The sequence below is a fragment of the Catharus ustulatus genome, chromosome 4 (assembly GCF_009819885.2).
Source record: "Catharus ustulatus isolate bCatUst1 chromosome 4, bCatUst1.pri.v2, whole genome shotgun sequence".
NCBI classification, from domain to species: Eukaryota; Metazoa; Chordata; class Aves; order Passeriformes; family Turdidae; genus Catharus; species Catharus ustulatus.
Genome location: NC_046224.1, coordinates 69720340 through 69747996, shown reverse-complemented (window position 1 = coordinate 69747996; position 27657 = coordinate 69720340). Strand labels below are relative to the sequence as shown.

Genomic DNA, 27657 nt, shown 5'->3' with positions numbered 1-27657 from the left:
CAAACATCCATACACAACCTGCGTAGTACTCCCCCACTAACATTTAGCAAGAGGGGTAATATTACATTCAAACAAGAACAGAGAGGGAGAATGACACAGTCATGCCGTTTGCACCAAGAGGTCTTTTGTGAATTTCTGCAGACAGAGCCCTCAAACGAGTGTAGGGATGCTTTGTTCACCTAGGTGTGTGCAGTCTGTGGGAAATCTGAAATGCCCCCCTTGCTTTCTAGTTTGGCTCACCCCTTTCGAGGTGGCCAGCTAGGTGTGGCTGGAGCAAGACGTCCTTCCCCTGTTACAGACTGCACACAGCCAGCAGCCCTTCTGTCTGTCAGAAATCCTGTCTGACTACGCCAATTAATGTCACGGTCCGCACAACCTGAGTGGGGGTCGTGATGGTTCATTCAACCGCGGGGTGCAAAGGACAGCAGCAAGAGACTAAGGTTTTGTTCAGCAACAAGCAGCAAAGCAATTTATTGAGGGCCAGCAATTCAGTTTTGGGGTAACGGGGAGAGGGAGAGAGATAAAAAGGCGATGAAGAGAGGGAGGGAGAGAGAGAGACAGAGGGACAGAAAGACAGAGAGACAGAATAGAGAACAATAGCTACCAACAGATGTGATGTCCTCGGATCATCCAGCGATTTCTTCCATCCGTGAGGAGAAAGAAGTCTCAATGATCTCTTCGTAGAGTAATAATTTTATAGTCCATTTCAAGGCGAGGGGCTGCTGGCCAAAAGGTGGGGAGATTTATGGACTGTTGTGTTCAGAGGACCATGGATTCAAGAATCAGGTGCAGAAAGTTCGGCTGTTCTAGCCCCGTACCTGCCCGATTCCATTGTACCAGACAGTACAGCACACACACCTCTACACAGTCCCTTGGCAAGCATCCACCTTGGCCAGAGCAGAACTCCTGCCCAGAGTGAGAGGTGGGGTCCAGGGGTCTCAAAGGCTCGAGTTCTCAGTCTGTGACGATTATTGTGAGGCAGAACCAGGCAATCTTCGGACCGATCCTTACATGGGGTCAGGGTCTAATGCTGATGCCAAGGCCAGGCAATCCCTAAGCAATCCCAACCTGAGCTCTCGCTGCTTCTGTGCTCAGTGCCTCAGAGAATGCCAGGCTGGTTTAATTCTTGCTGCAGCTGGGCAATGAGTGACACTGCCTGGGACAGGCCAGGCTGGCAGCAGCAGCCCCAGAGGGCACATCCTGGACACAGGACTGGCTCCATCAGTGACCTTTAGCAAGGAGAACCTGTGACAGGGACAGCTCCAAGAGCTGATGCTCAGGGCTTGTCCTGTTTCTATGGACCTGTATCCCAAGTGTGTCTCAAGCCACCTGTGGAATTCAGGATACACTTGGTGGAACAAATGCTCTGAGCATCTTGGCAAAAATCACAAGCAAGGGATTTTGATTTTATTTCAGGAGAAAACAATGAATGAAGGCAACCATTAAAAAGCCAGAAGCTTTTGCCTAGAAGTAACCAAGCAGAGACAGACATGAATAGACATTGCAGACACAAGTGATATTTTATTTAAAGGAAAGAAGAACCTGCTGTACTGCACATGAAAATAATTTTATCTGACTCTAAATGAGAATTGTACCAGTGCAAGGAAAGGACCTCAGTGCCAAATGGGCACTTCATGGAGGATGCACTGCCACTGCAGATTTGGTGTCAGAACAGCAGGCAGGGCTCAGGACACACAAAGAACACCTTAAAGGTGGCACTGACAGTGCTACAGAGCTCCCAGCATCACTGGCAGATTGGTTTCCTTTTGAGCACAGGCTGCACTTTCTGGAGCTGGTTTGGGTTTGCTGCTGCAAAGGCTTCAAATGGTGAGTGACTTTGCAAGGTGCTGAGTGTGATGTTTGCTCTGTGGTCAGTCACAAATTATCTGTAAAGAAATTCTGTTCTTTCTTGGAAGTGGCCCATGGGAATCTCATGGGGTTTAACAGGACCAGGTGCTGGTGCTGCCCCTGGGTCAGGACAAGCCCTGGCATCAATCCAGGCTGGGGATGAGCAGAGGGAGCAGCCCTGGCAGAAGGACTTGGGGGTGCTGTGGGTGAGAGCTGGCCCTGCCCCAAGCCAGAGCCCCCCTGTGCTGGGCAGCACCCAGAGCCCCAGGGCAGCAGGGGAGGGGGGATTCTGCCCCTCTGCCCCGCTCTGCTGAGACCCCCCTGCAGGGCTGCACCCAGCCCTGGGCCAGCACAGCAAGGACAGGGAGCTGCTGGAGCCAGAGCAGGGACACCAAGGGATCAGAGGGATGGAGCAGCTCTGCTGGGAGCAAAGGCTGAGGGAATTGGGATTGTTCAGCCTGGAGAGGAGAAGGCTTTGGGGTGCCCTCATTGTGGCCTTCCAGTGCCTGGAGGGAGCTTGTAAAAAAAGAGGGAGAGTGACTTTTTACATGAGCAGATAGTGACAGGACAAGAGTGAACAGTTTTGAAGCAGAAAAGATTTAGAGCAGATATTAGGAAAAAGTTCTGTACTCAGGGGTTGGTGAGACCCTGGCACAGGTTTCCCACAGAAGCTGGGGCTGCCCCATCCCTGCAAGTGTCCAAGGCTGGATGGGGCTCTGAGCAACCTGGGACAGTGGAAGGTGTCCCTGCCCATGGCAGAGAGTTTGGAATTACATAAAGTCCATTCCAGTCCAAACCATTCCATGATTCTATGATCAGTGAGTGACAAAAGGTAATCAAAGATCATTTGGGGTAGCTGCAGCCAGGAGGCAGCAGACAGCATCCAACTCTGCCTCTTCAAATCAGTCCCATGAGAGCCCTCTTGTGAAATGCCAGGCTTTTTTCTTACATGTTTGCATTTTTCATCATGGTAGCATGGTAATATTTTAAAGTCATTTTCCAGTGATAAAGTTTGGAAGGTATTTATGCCTTTAGCCTTGAAGAAATTCCTATCTTGTTTATCAACTTTCATTTTAGAAGTTTTCTGGAGTCTTCTTGGCCAAATTGATCAGGGAATGTGAAGGTGCTGGTGAGTGTCTCAGTTCCAAGCACCTGGGGTTAATAACAGTAGTTCTGGAGGATCAGATGATTCACAGCATTGTTGACAGCATTTCTCAGGGCTTTTTGCCAGCCTGGACAATCTCCTGCAGCTCTCAGAATTACCTTCTGAACTTGTGGGTGAGCATGAAGAGAGCACTCCCTTCTGAATGCTCTGTGGTTAAAAGCCACAGTGCTCTTTTTGAGCTCAGTGACAGACAGGACTGAATGGCAGGAGCCCAAGCCACTCCTTCAGAGTGAATAAATGCTGAAAGAGCTGTTCCTAGAATGCCAGCTGTGCACAGCTCCATGTTCCATTGTCTCCTTGGAGGTACAACATGCTCGATATGCAGCAGGTACTGAACCTCCCTGCTGCCCTAATTCCACACCCCACTCTCATCCTCTGCCCCTCTGGATTCATGGCTTGCCAAACCTCTGGAAAAGTCTCCAGCTTGTGCTCTCTGGAGCCATCACCTCTTCCCTCTCCTGGGGATCCTCAGTTCCCTAAGCTCCCTGAAGCCACCATGCCTTAAGCCTTGTCACAAATATCTTTGGGATTCTTCTTCATCCCATTATCTTTCATTTTCTTCCCCAGTGCTTTCCTGGCAATTTTAACCAGTCCATCTCTCCCAGTTCAGTGCTTACATGAACTCCTGCAGCAGACAAAGGCTAAAATCAACTGCAATTCAAATTATACTCATGGAAGTATAAAGTTTACATGGTTCTTTATAAGCTGTAACCATAAACACCTGGAGATGATTTTCAGCACCTCACCAGTGCTCACAATCCTTGACAATGAAGGCAACTGGAGACTGCAGTGAAAGCTTAAAGTGTGACCCCCATTCCCATGGTTTTGTGTTTGAGGTTTCCTGCCCAGGTCCAGAAGGATGCTCATTGTGGATAAAGCAGTGCAGAATTCCTCAGCAGCCTCACACAGAGCCCAGATGATGACTTGGAGAGGGCTGTGCTCCTCAGGCTGTTTGAACACACAGCACAGCCCGGATCTGTTGTAAGTACAGCAGTTACTGTGCAAACCACCAGATGAAATGGATGATATTGTCAGGTGAATTAATCCCCAAACACCAGAGGTTTATGTCCAAAAAAGGAGCCAGCAAGGCCTGAAGAACTGAATCTCAAGAGAAGCTGAGCTGGACAGAAAACAGAACAATGAAAGGCACAGTGAGCTGTGAAGGAGCTGGTGAGAAGTGTGAGAGTGACCCCCAGGGAATGGCCACACCGTGCTCTGCCCTCTTTTCCTTGGAGATTGAGCACAGGACAGGGCAGATCTATTGATGTGCTCTGGGTGCCCCAGAGAGCTCCACTCAACTGCCTGGGCTGAGTGCTGGGCCCCTGTACAGTTCATCTCCTTTCCATTGCATGGAATAAAGCTTTTCTTTCCAAAACACAAAGCAGTGCTTGTGTGGGGGTGTGTGAAGCTTTGGGAACTCAAGACACTTCCAATGCCAGAACCACTTCCCAAAACTTCAGGGAGATCAGGAGATTGTATTTTCTCATGTTAGTGACATAAAACCCTGTGCCATCAAAGGATGAAGTAGAAATAAACTTCTCTTTTCTTTATAAGTTTATGCATGACCGGAAGGGTCAAGAACTTCCTGCTGAGGGTGAGAAAGGGGAGGGAGCTCTGAGTTGTACCCAGCCCAGAGCACCCCTCTCAGAACAGCTGAAGGAGGAGAGAACAGAGGGGAACAAGAATGGCAGAAAATGTCATGAACTCTGACTTGAACTTGCCTGAACCAACCAGACCCAGCATCCCGACAGTCCCTGATGTCCAAGGTAGGTCCAGTGCTGAGCACTGAGCTTTCTTTGCATTCTCCAGTCTCTCTCTCCCACATCTGTTGAGAGAGTTCCTTGGAGCACAAGGGAAGCATGAGGGCCAGTGCTGGAAAACTGCAGGTGCAGTGTCCAGATAGGGTTGTTTATATTTACAAAGACAAGTTGTTATCAGATCTACTTTTCTCTTGCTAAGGTGCAAGTGTGAGGCAGTGTCTCTGGTGTGATATGAGGAGCAGTTTTTATCCATTTTGGAGACTATTCCAGAGCTGAGCATCCATTGCTCCTGCCCCAGGCCTGGTGTCCCCCAGCAGACTGAGATTCCTGCAGCAAAGTGCTGAGGATGGAGTGGCTGCTGTTGCTGGAGTTTGCAGCATCTGGTGCACAGCTGTTCCTGCTCCCTGAGCACAGCAGGCATTGCCTGAGGGCTCCTCCTGCTGCTCTGGCTGTACCAACTGCTGGTGTAATGCACAGGTGTGAAATGGTTCATGGACAGGTTTAGTCTGATTTAGGGTCAAACACTTTGTGAAATTCTAACCGAGGACTTATTTTTTTTAATGAGTTTAAAATTATTGTGTGTTTGCACTTGTTTTGCAATGTCTTCATAAAAATGCTTCTCAAAAAATTCAGGTTTCATACAATGGGTTCCTATATTTCATTCTCATTTTTCTTTCTTTCTTTTCCACCTTTCACTCAGACAGAAATTACTTCTTGCCATCCAGTGATTGTCTTCAGCTCTTATTGTGAACCCTCTGCATGGCTTTTCAGACGTGTGGAGTTATGAACACCCCAGGAAACAGGGTTTTATCACCCCTTTCAACAAGTGAATTCACAGTTAACTTGACAGGGAACCACAGTAGATGTCACCTGATTGAAAGGTTCACTTTCCTTATAATTTCAAGTTTTTACACAGTTTCAATAACATTTTTATGTATCTCCTCTTGTGCCTTTCTAGGAAATGCCTGCCAGCTGCTTTCTTATTTTGTGCACAAATCTTATCCAATACTTATCCCTACCTTCCAGAAAAGAGCTGGTTTCCTTCCTGGATGCCAATCTCTCAGAGCAGCCCTTTTCAGCTGCCCTTTACTGAGCCCCCTCCCCTTCAGGCATCCCCTCTCTCACCCACCCACCCTCTGTGTGTCCTTGTGCAATCCAGGCTGGGAGGACTCTCCTGCTTTTCACCTCTCCTCAAACCATTGCTGGGCTGGGATCTGTTCAGTTCCCTGAGCACAGGGCTCCAGGGCCAGTGGGGAAGCAGCAGGACATTGAGCCTGGCTCCAGCAGGGAAAGCTGGAAGGCTCCAGATTGCCAGTGGGAGCCTGAAAAGGCACCTTGGGATGCAGAGGGAAGGGGCTTTATTGCAGCTGCTGCCCAGATCTGTGTTTCTGCTCCTCTCCAGGGAAAAGCCATTGCTCCAGAGCTCTGAGTTCCAGAGTTGCTGCACTGGCTGCTGTCCTGGCTGTGATGATCCTCATAGTGGTCATAGCCCTGTATGTGACACTCAGGGGTAAGTCCTGCTAAAAATGTAACCCTGGCCAGGAATTTGTGTGTCTGTGCCACTGACTGAGGTGCAGGCCAGGACATCCAAGGCCAGGGCAGTGGAAGTCTGGTGTGAAGGCAAAGGACAGCAGTTTTTAGCCAACTATTGCTGTAAGAGGAAAAAAAAAACAACAAACAAAAAAAAGGGAAGTGGTTTGAAAGTTTTAAAATCCATCAGCTAAAAATCCAAAACCCAATTGAAAACTGACAATGTTCAAAGACTGCAGAATTGGCGATGGAAATGTTTTAAAGAAACAAGTCTAGATCAGATAATGCTTATCCTTACTGTGATTGTAATCCTTGAGAATATTTTGAGTTGATGATATTGTATCATGGCACCCAGGTGTGATACCAAAACTCTGAAAATAATTCTGAATAAAAGCTCATTTGAGAGAGATGTCAAAGTTACACCTTAAAGGATGTTTTGTCTCCTTTCGGAAAAAAAGGCCTTGTGCTCAGTGTCTGAATGGATATCAGTGATCTCATAACAACATCTGAGCTACCTAGAAAGATGCATTCATTCCACAGAAAGAAAATATTTATATCTCCATGAAAAACATTATACATATTAGAGCCATGTGGTATATTCGTTGAAAGTTGTCAAGGGATAAGTTTTAAATGTCAGATATTGCTTGTTGTCTCATTCCATATTTTGACAATTGAGTCAGTCTGAAAGGTTTCCACAACCAACCCCACTCACATCCCAGAGTCTCCCAGCTTCTCAGAAGTGGTGAACAATTGTCAAAACCTTTAATGTGTTTGGTGTAAAACACAGGCTTAGGTGGGGTAATTGCTTTTTGTATTTCAAGGCAAAGAGTACAGGGAACATATCTGATAGTGCTCTGATGTGTGTCAAATGGGCAATACCAGAGAAAGGGCAAATTAAAAACAAAGAATAAACAAATAGGACAACCTAAGGAGGTGGAATTAGCTGCATTGAATAGAGCACAAAATGTGCAGTGATGTCATTTGTCTCTCATTGCTGTGGATCTGTGTGTGCTGTGCTCACATCCACTTTGCTCTGAGAAGGGCTGGAGCAGTTCTGGCTCAGTGCCAGAGTTTGGCCCTTTGGAACCAAGGCCACACCTTGGTGTGTGCTGCAGCTCTGGGGGCTGTTTGCAGGGAATGAGCAAAGAGGGGGAGTTGGCATTTTGTGTTGGGTGATGGGGGAGCCCAAGAGGTGCAGCAGAGCTCTGACACTGTGTGCCACAGGGGTCATTCCTTGCAAGTACAAACTGTATTCTGATTTCTGGGTGGTCCAACAGCAGGCAGCCAACAGGACTCCACAGCATTGAGCTCCCCCAGCCAAAATGTCTCAGCACCACTGTCCCCCACCAGCCAAGAGGACTCAACAAAGTCACCCCCCAGCCATGGAGAGGCCCCAGGTAGGCAATCCTCTGTCATTCCAAAGGGAGTTGCCAGGAGCCTGTGGGATTTACTATTAAGGGGGACAGAAAAGGAACTGTGTGAGGATTTTGTTCAGAAGGAAAACAAACAACCCCTCTGCCATGTCAGAACTCTGGAGCCCATGGAGGGTTTGCATTTGCACCTCCTTTGGAAGCAGGGCTGGCTCAGCTCTGCATTCCTGCTGCACAGGGCAGAAGTGATGCCTCTGTGCTGCCAGAGCAGAGCAGTGTGAGGCAGGGCAGGGACAGGAGGAACAATGCCTCTGGTAGCCAGCCCTGCAGGGAGCAGGATGGACAATGTGCCTGTGCTGCTTTGCCAAGGCCCCTCCATTGCCAGCCTTTGATCTCAGTGCAATTCCATGTGGTTTTTAGGAGCTGCTGGATGCCCACCCCAAGCGTCTTCTGCAGGCCCTGTCTCCCTGAATGCCATCCCCCTTTCCTGCTCCCCCTCTCTGCTCCTGCTGCTGCCCTGCCTGGCAATGCACACAAATGTTGGTGCTTTCAGCAGCACCTCTGCTGCCCAATTGTGCATCAGGCAAAGCAGACTCTGGCAATGGGAGAGCTGCTTTTGTGCCCTGAGCATTTCTCTGTCTGGCCTGAGCAAGGATGGCAAAGGCTGGGTCATGTTTGCTGTGCTGCTCCCTGTCTGGCTCCTGCCTGGTGATTTTGGGCTGGGATCAGCTGCAGAGCCTGTGGGGGATCCCTGGTGCTCTGGTGCCAATTCTGAGCAGGAGCACACAGGCATTTGTGTGCCTGCAATTGCCTCTCTGACCTCTCTTTTCTCATGGCATCCCTTTACCATCTCTATTCTTGTTCTAACTTTCTATTTTTACTTTGACAGTGAATCCAATGCAGTGTTCACAAATTGAACATCACTGATGTTAATTCCACAAGCCAGCAGAATTCATTTAAACTGACAGAAAATCTTTTCTCTCTGTGGAGATTGAACCAAGGGGGCTCAGTGCTTGATACCTGGATGGTTTTGAGCGTTACATTAATATGGAACATCCCATGTCTTATTTTGTGGTCCTGCACATCCTGCTCTGGCCAACACCTGAGTAGGGAGTTGGACTTGGGGATGTGAAAAGGTGAATTCAAACCTGAACCACTCTGCTGGTGTGTGCTCAGGACAGCAGAACTGATGTTCCCAGAGATCCTCCAGAACTTCCTTTTTATTTTCTTATTGTGAATTCACATCAGATCTGTTACCTGCTAGTGCCTGGATGCAAAGAGAGCTCTCAGAGTGGGGTGAAAAAACAGCATTAGCATTATCTCCCAGCAGATATCCCTTGGGATTTGTCAGTATATCCATGCTGTATTTAGGCCATACATCTTACAGTTCTTGAGGCTCTCACAAGGAGCTGCCTTGAACTGACAGATCTGCCCAGTTCTTACTCAGTCAATCCTGACACAAGGGATTAATTCATCTTCCCTCCCATGCCCTTCTCTGCTGAATGTTTCCTGCAGAGCCACCCATCCTGCCTGGATGCCAATCTCTCAGAGCAGCCCTTTTTAGCTGCCCTTTACTGAGCCCCCTCCCCTTCAGGCAGCCCCTCTCTCACCCACCCACCCTCTGTGTGTCCTTGTGCAATCCAGGCTGGGAGGACTCTCCTGCTTTTCACCTCTCCTCAATCCATTGCTGGGCTGGGATCTGTTCAGTTCCCTGAGCACAGGGCTCCAGGGCCAGTGGGGAAGCAGCAGGACATTGAGCCTGGCTCCAGCAGGGAAAGCTGCAAGGCTCCAGATTGCCAGTGGGAGCCTGAAAAGGCACCTTGGGATGCAGAGGGAAGGGGCTTTATTGCAGCTGCTCCCCTAATCTTTCCTTTTTTCTGTCTGTCTCTAGGAAAAAGCTGCTGTTCCACAACACGAGTTGCTGTCCTGGTTACTGAGATAATCCTGCTCCTCCTCACTGCTGTGTTTCAGATGCTCCCATGTAAGTGCTCTAAATGTAATAACAACAATTAATTTGTGTCTCTGTCCCACTGACTGAGGTGCAGGCCATGGCATCCAAGGCCAGGAGGAGCAGAGGTTTGGTTTGAAGGTAAAGGATGGCAGTTTTCAGCCAACCATGGCTGTAAGAGGAAATGTATCTGAGAATGAAGTGTTTGAAGGGTCATATTAAAAAATAAAAATTTTTGAGAAGCCAAAACCTGATAGAAAACTGACAGTGTTCAAACACTGAAGAATTTATTATGGAAATGTTTGAAAGAAACAAAATCAGATAATGCCTATTGCACTTTTAATTGGGATATGGGTGAATATTTCAATCCTAAAATAATTAAGTATAAAAGCTAACTTGATAAAGACAGCAAATTTCAAGGTGACATTTTAAATGGAGTTGTTGTCACCTTCTTCAAATCAAAGCCTTGTGCTCAATTTCTATATGCATACTCACTTTATAACAACACCTAATATTTTAGAGAAAGTAAACATCACCATCTGCATTTTAAAAATTAAGAATAAAAGAAATCAAAATCAAAGCAATGTGGCACTTCTTTTGAAAATTTTCAAGGAATCATTTTGAAATTTCAGATGATTATGTTTGTTACTTTCCATCCTTTGATAGTTGACCAAACTTGAGACCCTTCCATACTCAATCCCAGATTCTGACTAAATAATGTAAATTAAGTTTAGAAACTCAATGAAACAAATGGCCTTACACAAAAAACTCTGCAGAAAACACTTCTGATACCAAATGACACCAAGAATCTTGGGAGACCAGGAAAATGTTCTCAGTGCAGCTTCACTGGGAGAGAATAGCAACCAATTCCCTTGGATCTGGGAGACAGGTTTGGAGCATGAATAATAATTGAGAATTAAATTTGAATTAATTTTCTTGAGTCCTAAATGTTTCCTTACTGTTAAACTCAGTCTAATTAGTGCCCTTTAATTTCACCAGATAGGATGAAAATGCAATGTGTTGGCATCAGGGATCCCAGAGGAGCCTTCCAGGTCACAAGCCAGTGCTCTTTAAATAGCACCCAGCTGTGATGGATGGTGCATCTTACTCCCATCCAGACAAAATTCTGAGTGCCAGAGTCACCTCAGTGACACAGCCTGGCAGTTTTCCAGTCAATTCAGTCTTCCCAAGTCACTGTCACTTGTGCTGGAGCCCTGCTCTCCTGGGCCTGCCTGGAACCCTGCCTGCCCATGGGAAGTGGGGAATGAATTCCCTGCTTTGCTTTGCTTGCATGCAGGTTTCTCTTTTTCTACTAAACTGTCTTTATCCCAGCCCAGGAGTTTTCCCACTTTTCCCCTTGCCCATCTCCCTTCTGCTCTCTGCCATGCAGGGGCAGGAGCCAGTGGCTTTATGGGGATTGTTTCCAGCTGGTGTCCAATGCCAAGAGGCCCAGAGGTGCCCCTGGGGCTCCAGGAGATCCCATAGAGGGGATCCTGAGCACAGCAGGATGATCCCCTCTCCCAGGGGCTGCTGAGGCTGTGTTTGATGGCCAGGACAGGCTTTGCCCTCTGGGCTGCCAGGGCACTGCTGGCTCCCCCTGAGTCTGGGGCTCACCAGCACATCAGGCTGGGCATGGCACTGCTCCTGCCACATTCCATCTGCCCTGGGCACCAAAGCCAAAGGAATCTGCCATCTTCAGCTGGGAATTGCTGCTGACACATAGCATGTGTCCTCCCCCAGTTATTGCCAGCACAATGTCCACACAGCTGCCACCTCCTGCTCTAGGAAAGATTTAATCCTGCAGGAATGACAAACCTGCAAAGCCAAGGGCTTATTTAGGCTGAACTATTCCCACTGAAATCTTTGCATATGGAGCACCTTCTGTACTTCCTGAAACAGGCTGGACCAATCCCCCTTCCTGAATGATGACTCTCCAGCTTTTCACCTCTCCTGAATCCATTGTTAGGTTGGGATCTGTTCAGCTCCCTGAGCACAGGGCTCCAGAGCCAGTGTGGAAGCACCAGGACATTGAGCCAGGCTCCAGCATGGAAATCTGGAAATCTCCAGAGTCCCAGTGTGAGCCTGAAAAGGGCAGCTTGGAATGCAGAGGGAAGGTTCTTCTGTCCAGCTGTTGCCCACACCTTTCTTTTTCTGTCCCTTGCAGGTAGAAGGCCTTGTTCCAGAGCACACATTGCTGTGCTGGTTGTTGTCCTGGTTCTGGCTGTGCTGGCCCTGACTCTGTCTTGGACAGTCCCAGGTAAGCCCCGCTAAAAATGGAAGCCTGGCAATTAATTTGTGTCTCTCTCCCACTGCCTGGAGGCCAGGCCATGACATCCCAAGCCAGGAGGAGCAGAAGTCTGGTGGGAAGGTCAAGGACAGCAGCTTTTAGCCACCCATGGCTGTAGGGGGAAATCTGCAAAAAAGCCAAGGGCTTTGAATGTTCAAAATTCCGAAAGAATAAATGGTGCGTCAAAAGAGAAAATGACAATGTGCAGACACTGAGGAATTTATGGTACAAATGTTTTGAGGAAACCAGTCAAGATCAAATAATGCCTGTTGGTCTTGTGATTGCCATCCTTGAGGGTATTTCAAGGTGATGATGTTGTCTCATGATGCCATGACGTGACACGAAAAATCTTACAAAAGTTATGAATTAATTCTCACTTGAAAGAAGAATTGAAATCAGAACTTAGAGGAATTTATTTGCAATTTATTTTAGTAAAAACCTTCTCCTCAGTCTCTGCACTGAGTTCATAACAATTTTTAATTGACATAAAGAGATAAATAATATTTTCATGAAAAAATATTCTTATCACCACCGAAAAAAATTCCAATTGATAATTCCTCTGAATGTCTTCAAGGCATCAATTTTAAATTTCAGGTGTCATTTCTTCTTTCCATGCTTTGATACCAGAGAAAACTTAAGAAGCTTCCACAACCAGTCTCACTCAAGTGCTAGAGTTTGCCACCTGCTCAGAGAAGCACATGGAGAAGACATGGCAAAGCCTTGGCCCTTGGAACTTAGGAAATAGGGCTGGGGAGGAAATTCATTGTTCTTGTTCAAGGCAAAGTGTTCAGGGTTGATATGTGACATTACCCTGACATTTATAAAGTGTCAAACACCAGGGAATGGGAGAAATTAAAATCAGCTTCTAAACCAGCACAAAGTAACCACGTTTAATTAGCATTTAATGCAGCTTTAACTTTACCATGAGAGAGGAGTCCTTAGACTTGAATCCCGGTGTGGCTTTAGTTACAGTTCCTTTGTGGGTTCAGTATGGCCTTGGTGACCAGAAATATAAATAGACAAAGAACTGACATCCAGATGGAACTCGAGAAACTGAATCATTATTAAGATAAAACTTGTGTAAATGAACCTTTTCTCAGTGCAACCTGACCTGACTATTTTATAATTTTTATAGCAGTATCATGAGCAAACAGGCAGAGTTTGCATTCTGTGTTGGGTAATGGGGGGTCAGAGAGGTCCAGCAGAGCTCTGACAGTTCATGGTATAGTGGTCATTCCTTGCAAGTAGAAATTGTGTTCTTATTTCCAGATGTTCCAACTGCAGGCAGCCAAAATGGCTCAACAACATGGTACCCCACCAGCAAACAGGACACAACACCAATGACCCCCACCAGACAAGAGGGCTCAACAAAGTCACACCCCATCACTGGAGAGGCCCCAGGTAGGCAATCCTCTGTCATTCCAAAGGGAGTTGCCAGGAGCCTGTGGGATTGACTGTTAAGGGGACAGAAAAGGAACTGTGTGAGGATTTTGTTCAGAAGAAAAACAAACAACCCCTCTGCCATGTCAGAGCTCTGGAGCCCATGGAGGGTTTGCATTTGCACCTCCTTTGGAAGCAGTGCTGGCTCAGCTCTGCGTTCCTGCTGCACAGGGCAGAAGTGATGCCTCTGTGCTGCCAGAGCAGAGCAGTGTGAGGCAGGGCAGGGACAGGAGGAACAATGCCTCTGGTAGCCAGCCCTGCAGGGAGCAGGATGGACAATGTGCCTGTGCTGCTTTGCCAAGGCCCCTCCATTGCCAGCCTTTGATCTCAGTGCAATTCCATGTGGTTTTTAGGAGCTGCTGGATGCCCAACCCAAGTGTCTCCTGCAGGCCCTGTCTCCCTGAATGCCATCCCCCTTTCCTGCTCCCCCTCTCTGCTCCTGCTGCTGCCCTGCCTGGCAATGCACACAAATGTTGGTGCTTTCAGCAGCACCTCTGCTGCCCAATTGTGCATCAGGCAAAGCAGACTCTGGCAATGGGAGAGCTGCTTTTGTGCCCTGAGCATTTCTCTGTGTGCCCTGAGCAAGGATGGCAAAGGCTGGATCATGATTGCTGTGCTGCTCCCTGTCTGGGTCCTGCCTGGTGATTTTGGGCTGGGATCAGCTGCAGAGCCTGTGGGGGATCCCTGGTGCTCTGGTGCCAATTCTGAGCAGGAGCACACAGGCATTTGTGTGGCTGCAATTGCCTCTCTGACCTCTCTTTTGTCATGGCATCCTTTGGTCAGTGTGAACATGGATTTTCCACACCTCTTCTTCCCTTCTGCAGGCTGTCCCCCACCATGGAAAAAACATGGGAGAAAATGCTACTTCTTTTCTACAGAGAGGGAATGGAATGACTGGAATTCCTCCCGTGCAGAATGCGCTGCCATGGGCTCAGACCTGGTGATCATTGAGAGCAGGGAAGAGCTGGTGAGATCCAAGTGCTGGGGCAGCTGCTCAGGGGCTGGAGCTGCCTGGCCAAGGGCTGAGCAGTGACACTTGTGCCAGCTCCTGCCACATGTCCTTGGGCTCTGGGCCGTGCTGCCAGCCATGGACACCCCAGTGCTGGCAGTGGGAGCCAAGCCCTGCCCAGGGAGAGGCCTCCTGGGCCTTGGAGTGCTGGCCCTGGGAGCTTCTGTGGCCAGGCCTGATGCCATGGGAAGGAGCAAAGTCCCTGCCCAGCTGGCTGGGGTTCTACAGGGATTTACACACAGGCCAAGGAGGTTGAACAGACACTCCTTTGTGAGAGCCATGGCTGTGACAAACCCTGAGAAGGCTTTGCCACCCTCATCAGAAGGGAAAAGTGTACCCCGGTATTGAGTCACACCTCTTGAACCAAAAAATACAGCTATAATGGCAGCACAGGTGTATTTTTACATTTATTATACTCATAAGGGGCCGCTAAAATGGAGAAATGCATGCTCTGGAGCCTTGGGCAGAGTGGCTGTAGCTGGGTGCACACTGCACTCTCTGTGCTGCGAGTTTAGCACTGAGACTTCTGTGCCTCTGCTGAAGAAAATGTCATTTTCATTGTTTCATTGTATTTCCATTGTTGGCTTCCTTTCCAGAATTACCTTATCTCACAATCACAATATGGGTACTACTTACTTGGTCTCAGATACTCTCCAGTGGAGCAGAAGTGGAAGTGGATCAACAACGTGGAGCATAACCTAACCATGTGAGCTCATTCCAGCAAGTCCCTGCCATGCAGTGTCTGGGAAGGGAAAATGCCAAAGGCAGAGCAAAGAGCAGAGAGCCCAAGGGAGATCAGGGCCTGTGCTTTGGGGGAAGCTGATTGCTGGAGATGCAGGTGCTTGAGCACATGGCTGTGCCAAGGCCAGGGAGCCTTTCAGTGCCAGGGAGCACAGGGCTGTCCTGTCAGGATGGCAGGAGAGGACACAGCTGTAGTTGTGCTGGGCAAGGAAGGATGGGAGTGGATGCAGTTCCCTGGGGAAAGGAAGAGACAGGAGGCAGGGACAAGAGAGAGGGTGATGGCAGCACCATTGGCTGCAGGGGAGCAAAGCAGGAAAATGTTTCTGCATGGGAAAGCATTGCCCAGAATCTTTTGTGGAGATGTGGGAAACAATAGTGGGGATTGGCAGGGAGATTGCAGCAAGGCAGTTCCTGATGGCAGTGAGAGTAACTGAGCTGAGCAGGTGCCACTCTGCCTTTCACTGCATGTCAGGAATGGAATCACATTTGGCTTTTTTCCCTGATCAGATTCCGTATACACGGACCTGTTAGCGGGTATCACTGCACGGTCATTGGATTTGGTGGAGTTCACGAGGCACATTGCAATGGATCCGGAACAACACAAACCATGTGTGAAAAAGCTGCAACAATGTCAAATAGGCATCAGAAATAGAGCTGAAAACAAGAGCTCCAGGCTGATCTGTTATCCCAGCTTGCTGTAGGAAACGTGGATGGGATGTGTCTCATTTCTCTTCACCTGCCCAATCTCTGCTCCCAGGGACTCCTGCAGCCCCCTCCAGACTCATGGCCAAGCTCAGCCCAGCCTTTCCCTGATGCTGTGTGAGCCTGGCTGGATCCCCTCTGGAAGAGCTGGCTCTGGCACACAGGAGCACTCTGGGACTGTCTCATGCCAGAGGTGGCACCTGCAGGCAGGCAGTGCCAGGGGAGAGGAGTCCAGGCTGGGGCCAGGGCTGATCCCAACCAGATCCTGGCTCTGCAAGTCCCATCCATGCACAGCCCAGTGTTCCCAGCCCTGCCTGTGCCCAAGGAGACCCTTCCCCAGCTGGTCACAGCCTGGCCTTGCCTGCAGCCACAAGGGAATGGCAGCACAGATTTGTGGGTGGGATCTGATGGGGAAGGGCAAGGCCAGTCCTTGCCAGGATGGACAGGACAAAGTCAGGGGTGGGTGTGGATAAACCTTCTGCTGTCCCAGACTGTTCCATGAGCACATGGGATCCCAGAGCCTGTGGGGGAAATGGGAATCAGCAGAAGGGAAAGGATCCTACAGCAGCACAGCTCTGGGCATAAAATCAGCCCCAGTCCTGTGTGGGGAAGGGAAGGAGGGTCAGATTTAGCCTTGAAACAGTAATCTTAAAGAAATTAGGATTTTAGTTAAAAGAAACTGGTCTTGAGATAGTTACCTGAAACTTAAATAATTGATTGCCTGTCAATTTATGCTTACTTAGCTGTGCTTGCAATGGGAAAGGATGAAATTAGTAGTTAGGTCCAAAGAGCACAAACAATTGCAGCCAGAAACTCATTCTTTGCAAAACTGGAGTTGCCCCAAAAGCCATTTGTATTGTCATTAAGAGAAAATGTCAGGGTGAGGAAGACTCGCCTTTCTTCCTCTTTTTAAGACCCCTCCCCGCTAAAACGACCCCAGACTTAATTCAAGAAGGCATCCACGCATGCTTAGTAGCCATTCAAGCTAATTACCACAGGAAGCAGGGATGGGAGGGGCTGGTATTATGAATATGTATTTGTTTGAACCTTTTGTCAATAAATAGACTCTGTGACCACCTGTAATTTTGCAGTGCATATTAGGGGGCTACCCCACGGTGCTGCCCAGCGCTGAATAAACACACCCTTTCTAACTTTAAATTGTTAGAGATTCTTTTGTCTGTCACAGCTGAGTATCGGTGTTAGACCAATACTCATATTTTAGTAAATCATTTGGCGATTCTGGTGGGACACTTCTCTCTGGCGAAGGGGTTCAGGACCCCTCTAGGGCGCCCACCTGGGATCTTCCTAGGAGGAGAGCTCCTTTTCCTCACTAGCGCCCCAGGGAGCAGAACTAGAACTGCTGGAGACATGGACAAAAAGGTATGTTTAGAAATTAAAGATAGGTGCCTTTATGAGAACCAAACTCATAAGACACTGCGAGACATCATGCGCACAGTGGAAAGGCCTAAAGTGGATTTGTTTGTAATTCTCTGTGGAATTTGGTATTGGTTTGGAGGGTGTGTTGGCAAAAGTTTTGTATGTGTAAGTTGTGAAAAAAATTTGAAATTTACACCTGAGTCGTAGACACCTAAAAAGTGGAGGAATTTGGAGCACTTGCACTATGTGAATTGCATGAGCTAGGCTGTGTGTGTGTAAGCAGCAGAATTGTGGACAGCATATTACTGAGTGAGAGCAGCAGTTGTGTGTGATTGAGCTGTTTGTTTTGTGTTTAAAAGAAGTGAGCAGTGCGAGACAGTCTGAAAATTATGCCCAACATAGTCCAGCAACATCCCGGCAACAGACATTGGTGGGGTGATGCAAGTTTTTGCATATGCAATGTCTCTGTTTCTGCTCAACCTTGAAAAGTTTTAATTTTGGCTGTTTGTTTTAACTGTGGAAAAATATAGCTAGTTATTTGTGAGGTTTTAGAATTGCTGGTGTAAAGAGTTAGTCTCTAAGTGCAGAGGGGTGAGGCAGCGACATGAGTCCAAAGCTGCTGCCCCCCCACACCACAGAGAAACTGTGTCTTGGCCAAAATTTGACAGATTTTTGGCGTAGCTTTATGAATATTTAACCCAAGGTGTAACGAGAAAGGTTTGGTTTACTAGCAACCTGTAATGAGCAATTTAAAGGAAAGAAAAAATAAATTTTTCCTTTGTTATTTCATGTAAGTTTTGTAAATAAAGTGTTTGAGAGTGTTTGGTTGTGATATGAGTTTCCTTAGAGGTGAATAAAAAGAGTTTCTCTTTAGTTGTGCAGTGTGTGTAGTGAACATTTTGAAACAAAATCTATTGCCAATTTGTGTTGAAAAAAAATAACCATTTGTCTTGGTCGGTTACCTGAGCTTTAAAAGAGTTATTTTAAGTGAGTTGGTTAACTAGTTTTTCATGTTAACCTTTTTTGTTGGTTGTTTTAATTTCTTTCCTTTTCTCTTTGATGGTATAATTATATGTCAAAGAATAAAAAGTTCAGAGAATGATCCCAAGCTAAAGGAACTTCCCTGTCCAAGAAGGAGCTGTGACTTTAACCCGTGAGTTGTGTTTTGTTGGGCAGTTTGTTGAAAATTGTAAGTTTAATAAATATATGTCAAAGATACCTAAAAATTGAATTTATAGTGAACACAAAAGCAACATATTTGATGTTAAATAAAACCCTGATACCTATAATAAATAGTTATGTTATAATAAAGAAGGCTACTGGCCAGTTTGAAAAAGCATATTTTTGCAAACCACTAAAGTATAAATTGGGGAAACAGTAGAGAATTCATGGATTTTTGCATATGCCTAAAGCTCCAGCTGCACTTTTGCGCAGGGATCTGCTAGAGCAGCTGGAAGCAAAATAATATTTAAAGATGGGGAAATTAGTTTAGAGGTAAAAGATCAACAATATGCAAAATTGTTAAGCCTGAGGTTAATAACCAAAGAAATTGAAGCTGAAAATAAAGAAAAATATTCTTATCACCACCGAAAAAAATTCCAATTGATAATTCCTCTGAATGTCTTCAAGGCATCAATTTTAAATTTCAGGTGTCATTTCTTCTTTCCATGCTTTGATACCAGAGAAAACTTAAGAAGCTTCCACAACCAGTCTCACTCAAGTGCTAGAGTTTGCCACCTGCTCAGAGAAGCACATGGAGAAGACATGGCAAAGCCTTGGCCCTTGGAACTTAGGAAATAGGGCTGGGGAGGAAATTCATTGTTCTTGTTCAAGGCAAAGTGTTCAGGGTTGATATGTGACATTACCCTGACATTTATAAAGTGTCAAACACCAGGGAATGGGAGAAATTAAAATCAGCTTCTAAACCAGCACAAAGTAACCACGTTTAATTAGCATTTAATGCAGCTTTAAGTTTACCATGAAAGAGGAGTCCTTAGACTTGAATCCCGGTGTGGCTTTAGTTACAGTTCCTTTGTGGGTTCAGTATGGCCTTGGTGACCAGAAATATAAATAGACAAAGAACTGACATCCAGATGGAACTCGAGAAACTGAATCATTATTAAGATAAAACTTGTGTAAATGAACCTTTTCTCAGTGCAACCTGACCTGACTATTTTATAATTTTTATAGCAGTATCATGAGCAAACAGGCAGAGTTTGCATTCTGTGTTGGGTAATGGGGGGTCAGAGAGGTCCAGCAGAGCTCTGACAGTTCATGGTATAGTGGTCATTCCTTGCAAGTAGAAATTGTGTTCTTATTTCCAGATGTTCCAACTGCAGGCAACCAAAATGGCTCAACAACATGGTACCCCACCAGCAAACAGGACACAACACCAATGACCCCCACCAGACAAGAGGGCTCAACAAAGTCACACCCCATCACTGGAGAGGCCCCAGGTAGGCAATCCTCTGTCATTCCAAAGGGACTTGCCAGGAGCCTGTGGGATTGACTGTTAAGGGGGACAGCAAAGGAACTGTGTGAGGATTTTGTTCAGAAGGAAAACAAACAACCCCTCTGCCATGTCAGAGCTCTGGAGCCCATGGAGGGTTTGCATTTGCACCTCCTTTGGAAGCAGTGCTGGCTCAGCTCTGCATTCCTGCTGCACAGGGCAGAAGTGATGCCTCTGTGCTGCCAGAGCAGAGCAGTGAGAGGCAGGGCAGGGACAGGAGGAACAATGCCTCTGGTAGCCAGCCCTGCAGGGAGCAGGATGGACAATGTGCCTGTGCTGCTTTGCCAAGGCCCCTCCATTGCCAGCCTTTGATCTCAGTGCAATTCCATGTGGTTTTTAGGAGCTGCTGGATGCCCAACCCAAGTGTCTCCTGCAGGCCCTGTCTCCCTGAATGCCATCCCCCTTTCCAGCTCCCCCTCTCTGCTCCTGCTGCTGCCCTGCCTGGCAATGCACACAAATGTTGGTGCTTTCAGCAGCACCTCTGCTGCCCAATTGTGCATCAGGCAAAGCAGACTCTGGCAATGGGAGAGCTGCTTTTGTGCCCTGAGCATTTCTCTGTGTGCCCTGAGCAAGGATGGCAAAGGCTGGGTCATGTTTGCAGTGCTGCTCCCTGTCTGGGTCCTGCCTGGTGATTTTGGGCTGGGATCAGCTGCAGAGCCTGTGGGGGATCCCTGGTGCTCTGGTGCCAATTCTGAGCAGGAGCACACAGGCATTTGTGTGCCTGCAATTGCCTCTCTGACCTCTCTTTTGTCATGGCATCCTTTGGTCAGTGTGAACATGGATTTTCCACACCTCTTCTTCCCTTCTGCAGGCTGTCCCCCACCATGGAAAAAACATGGGAGAAAATGCTACTTCTTTTCTCCAGAGCAGAAAAAAAAGGACTGGAATTTCTCCCGTGCAGAATGCGCTGCCATGGGCTCAGACCTGGTGATCATTGAGAGCAGGGAAGAGCTGGTGAGATCCAAGTGCTGGGGCAGCTGCTCAGGGGCTGGAGCTGCCTGGCCAAGGGCTGAGCAGTGACACTTGTGCCAGCTCCTGCCACATGTCCTTGGGCTCTGGGCCGTGCTGCCAGCCATGGACACCCCAGTGCTGGCAGTGGGAGCAAAGCCCTGCCCAGGGAGAGGCCTCCTGGGCCTTGGAGTGCTGGCCCTGGGAGCTTCTGTGGCCAGGCCTGATGCCATGGGAAGGAGCAAACTCCCTGCCCAGCTGGCTGGGGTCCTACAGGGATTTACACACAGGCCAAGGAGGTTGAACAGACACTCCTTTGAGAGAGCCGTGGCTGTGACAAAACCTGAGAAGGGTTTGTACTCCCCATGAGAAGGGAAAAGTGTACCCCTGTATCGAGTCACAGCTCTTGAAAAAAAATACAGCTATAATGGCAGCACATGTGTATTTTTACATTTTTTATACTCATAAGAAGCCTCTAAAATGGAGAAATGCATGCTCTGGAGCCTTGGGCAGAGTGGCTGTAGCTGGGTGCACACTGCACTCTCTGTGCTGGCTGTTTAGCACTGAGACTTCTGTGCCTCTGCTGAAAAAAAATGTCATTTTCATTGTTTCATTGTATTTCCATTGTTGGCTTCTTTCCAGAATTACCTTCACACACAGTCGGAAGGTTCATACTACTTACTTGGTCTCAGATACTCTCCAGAGGAACAGAAGTGGAAGTGGATCAACAACGTGGAGCATGACCCAGCCATGTGAGCTCATTCCAGCAAGTCCCTGCCATGCAGTGTCTGGGAAGGGAAAATGCCAAAGGCAGAGCAAAGAGCAGAGAGCCCAAGGGAGATCAGGGCCTGTGCTTTGGGGGAAGCTGATTCCTGGAGATGCAGGTGCTTGAGCACATGGCTGTGCCAAGGGCAGGGAGCCTTTCAGTGCCAGGGAGCACAGGGCTGTCCTGTCAGGATGGCAGGAGAGGACACAGCTGTAGTTGTGCTGGGCAAGGAAGGATGGGAGTGGATGCAGTTCCCTGGGGAAAGGAAGGGGACAGGAGGCAGGGACAAGAGAGAGGGTGATGGCAGCACCATTGGCTGCAGGGGAGCAAAGCAGGGGAATGTTTCTGCATGGGAAAGCATTGCCCAGAAACCTTTGTGGAGATGTGGGGAACAATAGTGAGGAATAGGAGGGAGATTGCAGCAAGGCAGTTCCTGATGGCAGGGAGAGTAACTGAGCTGAGCAGGTGCCACTCTGCCTTTCACTGCATGTCAGGAATGGAATCACATTTGACTTTTTTCCCCAATCAGATTCAGTGTACACGGACCTGTTAGCGGGTATCACTGCACGGTCATTGGATTTGGTGAAGTTCGTGCTGCACCTTGTCATGGAACCCAATCAACACAAAACATGTGTGAAAAAACTGTAACAATGTGAAAAAGGCATCAGAATGAGAGCTAAAAACAAGAGCTCCAGGCTGATATGTTATCCCAGCTTCCTGTAGGAAACGTGGATGGGATGTGTCTCATTTCTCTTCACCTGCCCAATCTCTGCTCCCAGGGACTCCTGCAGCCCCCTCCAGACTCATGGCCAAGCTCAGCCCAGCCTTTCCCTGATGCTGTGTGAGCCTGGCTGGATCCCCTCTGGAAGAGCTGGCTCTGGCACACAGGAGCACTCTGGGACTGTCTCATGCCACAGATGGCACCTGCAGGCAGGCAGTGCCAGGGGAGAGGAGTCCAGGCTGGGGCCAGGGCTGATCCCAACCAGATCCTGGCTCTGCAAGTCCCATCCATGCACAGCCCAGTGTTCCCAGCCCTGCCTGTGCCCAAGGAGACCCTTCCCCAGCTGGTCACAGCCTGGCTTTGACTGCAGCCACAAGGGAAGGGCAGCACAGATTTGTGGTTGGGATCTGGTGGGGAAGGGCAAGGCCAGTCCTTGCCAGGATGGACAGGACAAAGGCAGGGGTGGGTGTGGATAAACCTTCTGCTGTCCCAGACTGTTCCATGAGCACATGGGATCCCAGAGCCTGTGGGGGAAATGGGAATCATCAGAAGGGAAAGGATCCTACAGCAGGACAGCTCTGGGCATAAAATCAGCCCCAATCCTGTGTGGGGAAGGGAAGGAGTGTCAGATTTAGCCTTGAAACAGTAATCTCAAAGAAATTAGGATTTAAGTTAGAAGAAACTGGGCTTGAGATAGTTACCTGAAACTTAAATAATTGATTGCCTGTCAATTTATGCTTGCTTAGCTATGCTTGCAATGGGAAAGTATGAAATTAGTAGTTAGGTCCAAAGAGCACAAACAATTGCAACCAGAAACTCATTCTTTGCAAAACTGGAGTTGCCCCAAAAGCCATTTTTATTGTCATTAACAGAAAATGTCGGGGTGAGGAAGACTCGCCTTTCTTCCTCTTTTTAAGGCCCCTCCCCGCAAAAACGACCCCAGACCTAATTCAAGAAGCCAACCATGCTGCTTAGTAGCCATTCAAGCTAATTACCACAGGAAGCAGGGATGGGAGGGGCTGGTATTGTGAATATGTATTTGTTTGAACCTTTTGTCAATAGATAGACTCTGTGACCACCTGTAATTTTGCAGTGCATATTAGGGGGCTACCCCACGGTGCTGCCCAGCGCTGAATAAACACACCCTTTCTAACTTTAAATTGTTAGAGATTCTTTTGTCTGTCACAGCTGAGTATCGGTGTTAGACCAATACTCATATTTTAGTAAATCATTTGGCGATTCTGGTGGGACACTTCTCTCTGGCGAAGGGGTTCAGGACCCCTCTAGGGCGCCCACCTGGGATCTTCCTAGGAGGAGAGCTCCTTTTCCTCACTAGCGCCCCAGGGAGCAGAACTAGAACTGCTGGAGACATGGACAAAAAGGTATGTTTAGAAATTAAAGATAGGTGCCTTTATGAAAACCAAACCCATAAGACACTGTGAGACATCATGCGCACAGTGGAAAGGCCTAAAGTGGATTTGTTTGTAATTCTCTGTGGAATTTGGTATTGGTTTGGAGGGTGTGTTGGCAAAAGTTTTGTATGTGTAAGTTGTGAAAAAAATTTGAAATTTACACCTGAGTCGTAGACACCTAAAAAGTGGAGGAATTTGGAGCACTTGCACTATGTGAATTGCATGAGCTAGGCTGTGTGTGTGTAAGCAGCAGAATTGTGGACAGCATATTACTGAGTGAGAGCAGCAGTTGTGTGTGATTGAGCTGTTTGTTTTGTGTTTAAAAGAAGTGAGCAGTGCGAGACAGTCTAAAAATTATGCCCAACGTAGTCCAGCAACATCCCGGCAACAGACATTGGTGGGGTGATGCAAGTTTTTGCATATGCAATGTCTCTGTTTCTGCTCAACCTTGAAAAGTTTTCATTCTGGCTGTTTGTTTTAACTGTGGAAAAATATAGCTAGTTATTTGTGAGGTTTTAGAATTGCTGGTGTAAAGAGTTAGTTTCTAAGTGCAGAGGGGTGAGGCAGCGACATGAGTCCAAAGCTGCTGCCCCCCCACACCACAGAGAAACTGTGTCTTGGCCAAAATTTGACAGATTTTTGGCATAGCTTTATGAATATTTAACCCAAGGTGTAATGAGAAAGGTTTGGTTTACTAGCAACCTGTAATGAGCAATTTAAAGGAAAGAAAAAAATAAATTTTTCCTTTGTTATTTCATGTAAGTTTTGTAAATAAAGTGTTTGAGAGTGTTTGGTTGTGATATGAGTTTCCGTAGAGGTGAATAAAAAGAGTTTCTCTTTAGTTGTGCAGTGTGTGTAGTGAACATTTTGAAACAAAATCTATTGCCAATTTGTGTTGAAAAAAAATAACCATTTGTCTTGATCGGTGACCTGAGCTTTAAAAGAGTTATTTTAAGTGAGTTGGTTCACTGTTTTTTCACGTTAACCCCTCTTTTGTTGGTTGTTTTAATTTCTTTCCTTTTCTCTTTGATACTATAATTATATGTCAAAGAATAAAAAGTTCAGAGAATGATCCCAAGCTAAAGGAACTTCCCTGTCCAAGAAGGAGCTGTGACTTTAACCCGTGAGTTGTGTTTTGTTGGGCAGTTTGTTGAAAATTGTAAGTTTAATAAATATATGTCAAAGATACCTAAAAATTGAATTTATAGTGAACACAAAAGCAACATATTTGATGTTAAATAAAGCCGATACCTATAATAAATAGTTATGTTATAATAAAGAAGGCTACTGGCCAGTTTGAAAAAGCATATTTTTACAAACCACTAAAGTATAAATTGGGGAAACAGTAGAGAATTCATGGATTTTTGCATATGCCTAAAGCTCCAGCTGCACTTTTGGGCAGGGATCTGCTAGAGCAGCTGAAAGCAAAATAATATTTAAAGATGGGGAAATTAGTTTGGAGGTAAAAGATCAATAATATGTAAAATTGTTAAGCCTAAGGTTAATAAGCAAAGAAATTGAAGCTGAAAATAAAGAAAAATTAAGAAAATATGAATGAGGTGTTCCTTAGAGTGTGAGCCTCTAATATACCAGGGAGAGCAAAGAATGCTCTACCAGCACAAATCTGGCTTAAAGATGGAAAGCAATTGGTGAGGGTTAAACAATATCCCTTGAAAAGGGAAGACAGAAATGGAATTCAAACAGGTTAGTACAAGATTTAAGAGATGTTAATAAAATAACTGACATTTTGTTAACTCATCTGACACCTTAATTAACCTAGTTTACTGTTTTAGATTTGAAGGATGCTTTGTTTTGCCTTCCTCTCCAAGAAGCCAGACAGAAAATTTTTGCATTTGAATGGGAGAATCCCAAAACTAGATGTAAAACTCAGCTCACATGATGTGTACTACCCCAGGAGTTCAAGAACTCCCCTACCATATTTGGAGAACAGCTGGCAAAGGATTTGAAGTCTTGGGAACCCCCACCAGAAGGACAACTGCTTCAGTACATGGATGACCTCTTAATAGCCACCTGGACCCAGGAGGCTTGTGTGGATTGGACGGTAAGCCTCCTAAACTTTTGGGCCTGCAGGGGTATTGGGTATCCCAAAAGAAAGCCCAGATGGTAAAACAAGCAGTTATTTACCTGGGCTATGAAGTGAGTGCTGGACAAAGGACCTTGAGGCAAGCCTGCAAGGAAGCAATATGCCAAACCCCAAAACCCTAGAGAGTAAGAGAACTGAGAACCCTTCTAGGCATGATGGGTGGTGCAGACTGTGGATTTGTAACTGTGGATTGTTCATTAAACCCCTGTATGCCTAAATCACAGAAGGGAACAGAGATCTCCAGTGGACAACAGAAGCAACACGAGCTTTTGACCAACTAAAGAAGGCTCTTATGTCAGCTCCAGCCCTGGGACTTCCAGACGTAAGTAAACCATTTTTCTGTTTCCTCGCAAAAAACAAGAGATTGCTCTGGGAGTACTAGCACAAGACCTGGGGCCGTACTAGAGGGCAGTTGCCAACCTCTCCAAACAGCTGGATATGGCAGCCAAGGGGTGCCCAGGGTGCCTCAGAGCTGTTGTAGCAGTAGCAGTGTACATCCATACGCATGGAAGTCCACCCTAGGCCAGAAGATGACCGTGCCAGTATCCCACACAGTGCCTGCAGTCCTGGAGGCAAAAGGGGAACATTGGCTTTCCCCACAAAGATTTCTAAAGTACCAGGCCATACTGGTAGAACAAAATGATGTTGAATTGTGGTAACTAACATTGTGAACCCAGCTTCTTTCCTCAGAGGGAGTGAGGGAGAACCAGTGATCCACGACTGCCTGGAGACCATTGAAGCCACCTAATCCAGTCTCCTGGATCTGATGAACACCCCTCTTGAAGATGTTGAGAGCTGGTTCACTGATCATCAGTAGAAAAGGACACGCTGGGTATGTGGTTATCACATGCAGACCATTGCCAACAAACACCTCTGTGCAAAAAGCTGAAATAATTACAGTAATTTCACAATTATAAGCCGCACCATTTTGACTAAAATTTTGGTCTGAACCCAAAGTGCGGCTTATGATCAGGTGCGGCTTATATATGGACAAAGAACAAAAAGTTGCTGTTTTAGTTTGGAGGACAGGTGTCTGTTGAGAAAGGCAGGAGCTTCTCTTTGAAATGGAGAATGTAATCCCCCTCCCTCCAAATTATTATAATTTTGAAATCAAGGGGCTTTCAGGAATATGGGAATTAGGAATAACAGTTCTTTTCTAGGGAAGTTAAAATAGAAATACAGTACTACAAAGAAACAAACTCCAAACCTTGACACAGTCAGAGTACAACCTGACACCCGTCAGGCAGGGTGTTGGCAGCAGTCCCATTAAATGGTGGCTGCATCCTCCTGCAGTGACACATGTGGCTCAGTTGGAGCAGTGCTCCTGTACAAGGTGCAGTTTCCCTCCGGAGGTCCAGTGGTGATGTGGAGAAATCCGGTTTTCCTCTGGAGTCCAGTGGAGAAAGGGGCTCCCTTAGTGTCCCAAAACCTCTGTTTTTATCTTGGTAAGAAATGTTGGACTCTTCCCCCTGGCTGGAGCAACTTCCAATGGGATGCAGTAATTTTATCAGTCCCACAGTGGGACTCAATGACCATCAGCAGAAAATGACTGGCTGGAGGAAGGATGGGTTGTGAAAAGATAAAGAACAATGCCCTGCCTGGTTTCAATGGATGGCCCATTAGCAGGATATCTCCCATGGAGATAAGGATCACTGCCCCCACCCTCAACAGATGGTGATAGAACAGATACCTTTTATCACACTCTGTATTGTAACGTGCGGCTTATAATCAGGTGCGGCTTATAATTGTGAAATTACTGTACCAAACCCGGGCCTTAGAGCTGGCAAAGGAAAATAAATCAACATTTATATAGACTCAAGGTATGCATTTAGAGTGGTCCATGCAACCAAAACTTTTTGAGGAAGAAAAGAAAAGACTGCTGAACTCACAAGGGAAAAATATTAAAGAAATACTACAAGAAATACTACAACTATTAGATGCAGTTCAATTACCTGAAAAGGTAGCTGTTACGCACATCAAGGCACACCAAAAAGTGAGCTCAGAATTGGAAGAAGGCAAT

At 46.9% G+C, this 27657-nt stretch overlaps 1 protein-coding gene across 1 annotated transcript; it reads left to right on the top strand.

Moving 5' to 3' along the window:
• Nucleotides 1-4697: 4697 nt before the first annotated feature.
• LOC116995631 lies at nt 4698-26385 on the top strand. The gene is made up of 8 exons (XM_033058487.1): nt 4698-4779; nt 6176-6283; nt 7581-7700; nt 9565-9658; nt 11790-11878; nt 13178-13309; nt 25862-25931; nt 26328-26385. Exons 1-8 carry the CDS (start codon nt 4698-4700, stop codon nt 26383-26385), a joined length of 753 nt encoding a protein of 250 aa, XP_032914378.1.
• The last annotated feature ends 1272 nt before the right edge of the window (nt 26386-27657 follow it).

What these genes read in the sequence shown, in the direction of transcription:
- LOC116995631 (XM_033058487.1), top strand. Translation starts at nt 4,698, where the DNA reads ATGGCAGAAAATGTCATGAACTCTGACTTGAACTTGCCTGAACCAACC. An exon ending in GACAGTCCCTGATGTCCAAG is followed by an intron (nt 4,780 to 6,175) that starts GTAGGTCCAGTG and finishes GCTCCTCTCCAG; the next exon opens with GGAAAAGCCATTGCTCCAGA. An exon ending in TTTCAGATGCTCCCATGTAA is followed by an intron (nt 9,659 to 11,789) that starts GTGCTCTAAATG and finishes CCTTGCAGGTAG; the next exon opens with AAGGCCTTGTTCCAGAGCAC.